This window comes from Peromyscus eremicus, chromosome 4 (genome assembly GCF_949786415.1).
Source record: "Peromyscus eremicus chromosome 4, PerEre_H2_v1, whole genome shotgun sequence".
Lineage (NCBI taxonomy): Eukaryota > Metazoa > Chordata > Mammalia > Rodentia > Cricetidae > Peromyscus > Peromyscus eremicus.
The window spans coordinates 152125244-152134743 of record NC_081419.1 but is presented as its reverse complement, the minus strand read 5'-3'; the positions used below and the strand labels follow the sequence as shown (position 1 = coordinate 152134743).

The window sequence follows — 9500 nt, the reverse complement described above, 5'->3', positions numbered from 1 at the left end:
CCACCCCTTAACCCCCACCCCCGCATGACCACCAAGCTTCAGTCTAGTCCATGTGCCTCTGAAGCTGGCCTCTCCAAGCCTAGCTTAAGCCCTTGATGACCAACTGGACAAGAGGTGACCCCCAGCCCTCTTTCCTCTGACTCCACCTAGGAAGGATTCAAAACAGTGGGGCCGGGCAGTGGTGGCGCATGCCTTTAATCCCAGCACTCGGGAGGCAGAGCCAAGTGGATCTCTGTGAGCTCAAGGCCAGTCTGGTTTACAGAGCGAGATCCAGGACAGGCACCAAAACTACACAGAGAAACCCTGTCTCGAAAAACAAAAAACAAAACAACAACAACAAAAACAGTGGGACTGACTGGTGGAGGGAGGGAGTGGTGTGACCTGGCCGTCTCTACAATGCCACTTCTAGCCTTAGAAAGCAAGACACTCAGGTTACACCCAGGCTGTAGGAAGAATGCTGGGAATACTCTGGACCTTACCTGGTTTAGGACAGGAAGGTGCGTACGCAGCTACAGATAGGCACCCTGCAGATAGGGCACACCTGCAGGTTGGGGGCACACTCAGTACAGACCAGGTGGCCACAGGGCACGAAGACTACAGACACGGCTCGATGCAGGCACACCTTGCATGTTCTCTCCTCCTGCAGCTGTCGCAGCTGTTCCTGCACATCCCCAGCTCCTGGGGACTCAAGAATTCACCAGCACCCTCAGGGCCTAGGATACTGACTCCTCAAGGGGAAGGGGCTTGTTACACGACCCGCCCTCTTACCCCCCATGTTCCCTCTGCACCCCCTCCGTGAAAGAGGGTGGCCCATCCACCTCCGGTGGATCCCAACTATACCTGGCTCACTGGCATCTTCAGGCTGCGTCTGTCTTCTGGATGTGAGCATCTCAGGGCCTCCATGGGCAGGAGCTGTAGAGAGTTAGTAAGAATGGATTCAAGGCCTAGCTTCTGTGGAGAAGGGAGGTCGAGCCCAAAGAAGGTCTAGCAGCCACCAAGGACCAGTTCTGTCCTAGAGAACAGAAGGGTTTGTATGGCACTCAGCTGTTCATGAGCTCAAGACCAGAAGCTTCCTGGAGGCCACCAAAGAGCCTGCCTTCCACCAGGGTACTCTGCCTACCCAGCCCGTCAGACTAGGTAGTCATAGATTGTATATATTTGGCATTTTGGGAGGGACAGGAAACAAAGGGTGATGGATGCCCAGAGGAGTAAGACAAGGAAAGGCAGGCAGTGCCTAGAACGGGTGAAGGTACCTCTGGCCCTTGCCATCTGGCCCTCATCCTCCTGGAGCAAGTCAGCCATCAGTTGTGAAGCCAGTGTGCTGGGAACACCTGGGCTCTGACTCTGGTTGCCCCTGGTATCTTTAAGGCAGAGGGAGAGAGAGCAATCTTGTAGAGAAAGGCTGGTGGTCTGTGGCATGCTCTATCTATGCACACATGGATCTGTGTGTTCCCAGAAGTCATTGGGAAAGGTCCAGCCCTCTTACACTAAGGGTGCTGCATTTTCAGAGCCTCTAGCTAGAGGTGCTACCATGACTGGGGAGGACAGTAAACAAAGCCCTGCCAAGCACCAGAGTGTCCCACAGACTCATGTGTTTTTAAAACAGGTTAGTATTGTCATGTCACAGCTCACAGCAGTGAAGCTCAGGAAAAAGTTGGCAAACAGATCAGGTGGTCCCTGAAGATCCTCAGACCCCTGTCCCATAGGGCCCAGGGAAGAGATTTGGAAAGCTGTGTCCTCCATAGCTCTGTTCAATAGGCTTCTGGTTACAGCCCAGCTGGCTTTCAGAAGCTGTGGCTAGTGCCCAGCAGAGCCATCCCAACATGCAGCTACATTTCCAGGTTTGGCTGCTGTCTTTAGCAGCTTACTCAGTGGGAACAAGGGAATGCAGTGGCCTGACCTGTGCCTTGGACATCAACATGTGTGCACAGTCCCTCCCTGCTGACTGGCAGGTGGGTACACTGAGCAGTCTTACCTACATACAGGCTGCAAATGCCAATGCAACAGCAAGAGTTCTGCATCAGGCCATCTCACCTGAGGGGGTGGCAGGGACTGTATCTTCTGGTTCTTCCCATTGGTCCTGTTGGAAAGCCATCAATGTCATAAGTAAACAGAGTAGAGACTGCCAACCCACCTGAGTCCTGAGGACAGATGGACTTACCCAGGAGCTAAGCAAGGGGGTGCAGGCCTGGATTCTTTCCACAAAGTCCCTTCCTTTTGACTGTAGCAGGAACCGACACCTGGAGAAGAGATCTCAGAAGGCAGGACTGGACTCTTAGCGCTTCACTGTTACATTCATGTACTATGAGCCATGCCTTCTGTTCCCATGGAACCCATTATGCCCTATGGGAGGTAGTCAGGGATGTATCCCCCCCACCCAGGGGACCTGCAGGGAAAGCTATTCAGGAGATGGGCTCTGAGCACCTAGAAGAGGATAGCAAAGGAGAATGCCCACCGTAGCTGCCCTTCCAGAGAGAGCTTCATGAAGAGTAGGGTTGTCTGCTACCTTAGAGGGATCCTGATGTCCCAGGACTGTGGGAGATGAGGAGGCTGGACAGAGTTCTTTAGGGCCCTTTTCATTAATTTGACCTACAGCAATCCACATGGCCCTTACCTGGGGAACCATCGGGCATGCTCTGTCCAGGGGTCATCCCCGTGTTCCCAGCTCTGCAGACCCCCATAGCAGAAGAAACATCTCACCTTGTCCTGCTGGCCTGGGTATGGCAGAGACACATGGCTGGTAACACCTAGCTGGCAACCCCAGGGTGTCCTTCCATGACCTGATATCAGAGCTTGGACAGACAGGGCTGGGGTCTGTCAGCAGGTTAACAAGAAGGGAGCAAGGCACATGGGCATCTCTCTTGTCTCAAAGGCAAATAAAGACAATGCCTAGGGCATGTGTCAGGAGGGCCCGAGAACATTCTGGAAAGGCTGAGCTAGCATTTATGTTGTTCTCAGAGCATGTGGGTAGGGTAGGGCCAAAGGCTTGGAGCATCTGTAGCCTGGGAGATTCAGGGCATCTGAGAAAGATTCCTATTGACAGGATACGGAGGTGACCCCTCCCATACTGGTTCATAGCCAGCCTTGGTGTTAGTGGATCAGGCCTTCCTCCTCTCTGCTCTCTGCCCATCCCCCAACCATGGGAAGATGTGTCCTTCATGACCTTGTCCATAAGTTATAAACAGGACTGCTTACAGGCATATCCCACAGCAGACACCCCAGTCCACAAAATTCCCCTAACATCTGTTGGCCTCGGGGACACTTCTTTTCAAGGAGGTTCTAACTGTCCCAGCCATTAACCCTTTATAACCAGTGTCCAATTGTCCTAAATTGATTTGGACTCTTGACTGGTCAGTGCAAGAAAAATGGCTAATTCCTCCCCTGATGGCCCCACTGGTGACAGCTTCTCTGGCTATGCTCATACTTACAGAGCCCTTCAGTGGATCTCGCTGCCTCTTTTTCCTCAGCCAGGAAGAGAAAGGGCCAGAATCTGACCCCTACCACGAGTGAGGAGCAGTCCACACTAAAGGAGTGAACTATTTGTAACTAGAACAGGTACTCAAAGGATTGGTCCCTGCACTGGCCTGGTACATGGGAAGCCTGAAGGATTACCTACAAGATGGGCACAAATCAGGGTGCTTAAGCTGACCACTGCATCCATAGGATGCAGTGTTTTTGTCCCTCTAGGTCCTGGAATGAAAGAGACTAATCACCTCTGTAACCAAGCCTGCAAGCCTCCCATCTGGCAGTGGGGATCCCTGAGTAGTGTGGGGGACCCTCAGAGCTATCTAATTCAGGTGAAACTCCCACCTGCTGAGGGGTCCCCAGGACAAGGCCAGCACAAGCCCAGGATCTCATAGTGATTTTGACTGGGGTAGACCCCAAGTCCTGGCCAGGCAGGGATAACAGGACTACCTTTCATCAGCTCCTCCCTCAGGGCAGGAATGCACAGAACTCTTGGCCTGGAAGAGTGCTAAATAGCATCCAGACCGCAGCAGAAAGACCAAAAGACTTACCTGTATGGAAGAAGCCAGCAGCAGCCAATGGCTCAGGGTGAATCCCAGCAGTGGATGGCCAGTCGTAGAAGGAAGCCAGACGGAGATCCTCTGAATCCATCTCAGGGAAGGCAGGCTCCCCAAGAAAGGTAGCCCCAGAAGAGTCTTCCTCTTCTGACAGGGTGCGCAACTGGCCCAAGATCTGCCCATCTAGGCAGTCCTGGACCAGGACATGGCTACGTGCACGGTGGGGTCCACACTGCTCCTGTGTGGGGCCGTTGCTATCTTCCCTGTGACTTAGCTCTGGGCCACAGAACAAGTCCCTGGCCCTACCCTCAGGCCCCATGGAGAGAACAGCAGCTCTGAGCAAGTCTGCAGGAGAAAACATCACCCCTGGAGTGTGCCAGTGACTTACTCTAGCCCTTTCTAGAAACTGTAGAGACTCCTGCTTCTAACTACAGGCAGATGCCACTAGATGCTCAAATGCTGTAGTGTCCAGGGATGTGCCACTTTCTAAAAGAGGCCAGAATGGCAGCCACGTGCTCTCTGCAGTGAGTGTGTCACGGGGCCTCATGGCAGGCCCATAACAAAGGCAGTACTCCACAGTGCAGAAAGCATCTCTAAATGGGGGGAGAGAGAGACAGCTTGGGGATCTCTCCAACAGCATCCCCTAAGTCTCTGGAAATAAGTCATAGACACTGACAAAAATATAGAGCAGGAGGACTCCAGCCATTCAGGGTCCAGTTCTGGGTAGAGATAAATCCAGAAAGGGCCTGCAAGGTAGAGAGCTCCATTGTCCAGGACAGTATGCAACCTCAACCACATTCTTTCCATACCAAGCCTGTCCTGATGTTCAAGGATGACATCACCTGCTTATCCTGTCCCTAGCACTTAGGAGATCCCTGCTTGGCTCAGCCCGGACTCTCCTATCTGGTCTCAGACTGCCCTCTTTCTGTCTGGATGGTCTAGAGTCAAATCAAGGGTGGTATGCCCTGGGCCTTGGTCTGGGAGGAGCTCAAGGTTTAGATTGTGTTTACTCCAGGCCCGACATTCTATCTGCACTGTCACAGGGAATATTGCCTCCCTAAATGAGCTCTGCCTCAGAACTGGTCCCAGGGACCTGGTCTCTACTAGCCAGCTCCAGGTGAAAGACTCCATTGCCACAGACCTAACAGAACAGGGAGGAGGGTCATAGCCCCAGAGAGGCCATAGATACAGATTAGTAAAACAAATGTCCTCAGGACTACTGAAAGGGGCATGGAAAGGATCAAGGGGCCAACTCTGCTCCAGCTGGCACTGTACCCAGATAACTGCACAAACCCTTCACCTATAAGCAGCTCTTCACTGCTGGTGAAGCTTTTAACATGGTGAGTATATATATCCCAGCATTCAGGAGGCAGAGGTAGGCATATCTCTAAGTTTGAAGCCAGCCTCATCTACAGCATGAGTTCCAGGACAGCCAGGGCTACACAGAGAAGCCCTGTTTCAAAAAAAAAAGGAAAGAAAAGAAGAAAGAAAAAGAAAAAAGAAAGAAAGAAAGAAAGAAAGAAAGAAAGAAAGAAAGAAAGAAAAAGAAAGAAAAAAGAAAGAAAGAGAAAGAAACTTCAGACAGTTCATTTTGGTCATATTCACCCCTTTTTCTCCCCCTACCTCCTCCCAGATCCATCCCCATCTCTCCACTCCCAACTTCATTTCCTCTTTTTTTTTTTTTTTTTTTTTTTTTAATGTTTAACCCACCGAGTCCGATTTGTGCTGTCCATCACTGTGCTGTCCAATTGTGGTGTGGCATCATCCACTGGAACATGGTCAACCCACCAGGGGCCACCAATCTTAAAGAAAACTGACTCTCCCTCTCCCAGAAGCTATCAACTGTCAATAGTCCCTCAGTCAAGGGTTAGATATTGAGAGATACGGTGAGGGGTTGGGGCTTGTGAGGTAGGCTTGGTGGCTCATCCTAGCACAATCAGGTTCACAGAGGCATGGGAGATCAGACTAGGAGATGGTGGCCTAGCCTACTCCATTCCATACCAGATCAAGCCCCAAAGGGCTGGAGTCCCTGGGGTATCCACCAGTTGTGCTAGGTGGGCAATCCTAGCACTCATGGGGCTAAGGCAGGAGAATTGCTATGAATATAAGGCCAACCTGGACTACATAGTAAGTTTTATGCTAGCCTGAGTGAGACCCTGCTTCAAAAAAAATTAAAAATTAAAATTTGTAAGGAATAGAGAGAGCAGAACAGATTGGGCAGGAGGCCTACCTTCTCAGGTGTAGGGGGAGACCATCCTAGAACTCTACTTCACAGGGCCTAAGGAGACACTGGGCTTGGAAAGGAGATCTGGGTCCCAAGCCTGCCTATGTGTCTTACCCTGCTCACTTTCCACAGGAGAGCCCCGTGGCACCAGAGCCCATAGGCAGCTTTTCCAGTGTTCCTTGGCTTTAGAATGCCCTGGGAGGACCATGCTTCACAGAACCCCCACTGCCCTTTGAGAAAGACACAGGGTTTTCACCATTTCATAGATGTGGAAACTGAGGCAAAGAAAGGGAAAGCAGGTTCACAGAGGCATGGGAGATCAGACTAGGAGATGGTGGCCTAGCCTACTCCATTCCATACCAGATCAAGCCCCAAAGGGCTGGAGTCCCTGGGGTATCCACCATCACCATCTCAGCAGATGTATCTCCACATGGCACAGCAGGGATTTAGGACCCTGTCTTATCCACTGCTGGGCCCACATGTGGCCTATACTTCCATCTGTGGCAATAGAACCTTCTAGGGTATCCCCTGGGGACCTCACTACCCTTGCCTTTCTCTCTACTTGTAAGCAAAAGAGCAGAATCACAGCTTTGGTGTTTGAACCTGGAGCCCTGTCTTTCCAGGCCCCTTGCTGGACTAGGTTCTCTGGGATTGAGGCCAAAGGGGCTGATAAAGGAGAATAGGGGCGGCTTCACCAAGCTCTTTCTCTGTGCAGGTCCAGGCCTGGGTCCCTGCGGATCTGAGTACTGGACTCTGGACCTGCTGCCTGGGCCTGAGGATCTGTGACAAAGGACAGTCTCTCCCAGCCAGGACTGCAAGTATTTCCTGACAAAGACAGCTGAGCTATCCCTCTTTCCTGTTTGAGAGCCCACCCCTGGCAGACAGGAACATCCTTTACCTGTGACCACAGAATGGGGAATCTCAGGGCTCTCAGCAGTGCATGAGGCCTATGAGAGAGGCCAGAAATAACATGCATGTGCTGGAGGGGATGGGAACAAAGCACCCGGGTAGCTGTGCCAGTTGCATCCATGCTGGGACTTCATAGAAACAGTACTAGTCTCTACAGTGCCTTGCCTGATGCCTCAGTCTCTACCATGAGCTCACACTGCAAGCTGAGTCCCTTGCTAATGCAGACAATACCTAGGTGGTGACAAGGCCCTGTAGCTCATAGCATAGCCATGATGTGACTTTGGGTCAGCTAAGGCCCAGTATGAGAGTGTGGGGACTGTTTGTGCCATCCTCTGTATGGTCAAAGCCTAGGGGGGAGTCTTGGGGGTTCCTGGATGTGGTAGGGGAAGAGATAAGAGAAAGGGAAGGGAGACAGAGGAAGGTCAATGCCACTATCCCCCTCTACGGACCAAGGGAATTCTTTCTGTTTGGTTCTGTAGATCTTCTGCCCTACTCTGAGCTCTGCAGAGCAGACCCTAGACAGTCTGAAACATGAGTGTCGGTGTCGAGCATCCTGCTGTTGACATTGGGCTTGTTCCTGAAGGTCACTCCCCTGGGCACTCTGAGTGTATTTTTCAGAGCCCAGAGACTGTGGTATCCAGCCAAAGGAGAACACTTAGGCATCATGGGCCAGCTGAGATAGCAGCAGTCTTCTGTTCCCAAAGTCCAGGGGAACCCAAGTGTCCTACAGGTCAACGCTTTAGACTATGTACTTCTGGGCCCAGACTCCAGCCAAGGGGGAATCCAGGGTAAAGTTGGATTTGGCTTCAGGAAGAGCTAGATCAGGGAGCTCCTGGGCCTCAGGAAGGGCTGCAGGGTAGGAAGTGGGAACTATAGTCTGCAAGGGACAAGCTTGACATCACTTCCTCCAATTTATTTTAATCAGAGTTGCTGGAGGGCTGGTGGATAACCAGGTTCAATGGAACTGAGTGTCAGGCTCATCTGTGAGCCTACTACACATGCAGGCCCCCAAGTTTTCCAAGGGACTTGGACTTTGTTTGAGTGCCCACGCTCTGGACCCTGGCTAAGTGTGGCCATTTGAATCTTGTTAAAATGAAATAAAATGGAAAATGCAGTCCTTACATTTCAAGTACTCAGTAGCTACACAAAGTCAGTAGTTACGCTGTGGGACAGAGTAACCTAAAAGGTCACAGCACTCACCCACTGCCCATGGGAAGAACATCAGTCTCCTGAAGGTGGAAGGTGAGGGAGCCTGAGGTCATAACGCCTGGTTCAGAGCACACCCTACTGGACATGAAGGGGATGACAACACAGGATCAGAGACCAGGTTCTGGAGAGTTGTGTAATTAGTCACCCATAGGTGGACTAAACTCTTCGGAAATGCAGTGAGATGGATGAGTCCCCAGTGTCATCTGACTGTAAGGCAACAACAAGAACAGGGTCCAAATGCCTGGAAGACAGCTAAGGGACTTCGGAAGGGTGGAGGGGAGGCTGTAGGGACAGGAGGCACACATGCAGCCAGTGTCTGGGAACTGCAAGAACATGAGGGAGTACGGAAACCCGGAGACCAGCCAATAGGTGCTGGAGGAATGGGTTGGGTATCTAGGCAGACACCTTCCCCTGTGGAACTCTGGTTGCATTAGAATTGCTATCGTATATTGTCATCATTGTGACATAAGTGCAAAGCTTCAGCAAAAGTGAAATGCATTAGCTCACATGCAAAGCCCAGGGTGGACTGCCTCAGGCTTAGCTTGATCCATATGATCAGATAATGCCATCATTTGCATACCTTTCCCTCTCAGGGATAGCATCACCTCTCGGTAAAGATGGTCATGATGGCTCCTTTGCTCACAACTCAGCAAAGTGAGGGAAAATGCATCTCATTTCCCCAAAGGCACAAGCTTAGGACTGAGAAGGACACCCTAAGTGATACTAGCATGCAATTACCAGACTGAAGGGTTGTTGGGCATCATGGGGGGTAAGTGGAGACATGTAGGAGAGTCTCCTTCAGTCTTCCCATTCCCTGGACAGGTCACACTCCTTCCCTGGGGAGGGGTGTTGATTGAATGTCTGGTCAGGCCCTCATTCCAGGTTAACAGTTTCAGCAGTGCTCAACATTCCTCCAGCTGCCACGTGCATCTTCATATACTCCTTGCCCCAACTGGGCCCCAAGCCCCGCTCCCTCATTAGCCCTGCACACTCTCTTTCCTGCTTACCATGTTGACCCTTGCCAACTCCACCCGGCTCTGTGCATCCCTGATTTCTCACCACAGTCATTACTTGACTGCTAGGATGCCAACTCTGCATAACTCCAACAGGGCCTTGGAATCCTTGTGGTTGCCAGG

At 51.6% G+C, this 9500-nt stretch overlaps 1 protein-coding gene across 1 annotated transcript; it reads right to left on the bottom strand.

Annotated features, from left to right (window-relative positions):
• Positions 1–482: 482 nt before the first annotated feature.
• Positions 483–4447, bottom strand: Birc7 (baculoviral IAP repeat containing 7). The gene is made up of 6 exons (XM_059259825.1): positions 4017–4447; positions 2615–2714; positions 2162–2240; positions 2035–2080; positions 841–912; positions 483–678 (listed from the first exon to the last, which is right to left on the bottom strand). The coding sequence occupies exons 1-6, from the start codon at positions 4381–4383 to the stop codon at positions 485–487; spliced, it is 858 nt and encodes a 285-aa protein (XP_059115808.1). The 5' UTR covers positions 4384–4447; the 3' UTR covers positions 483–484.
• Between the last annotated feature and the right edge of the window lie 5053 nt (positions 4448–9500).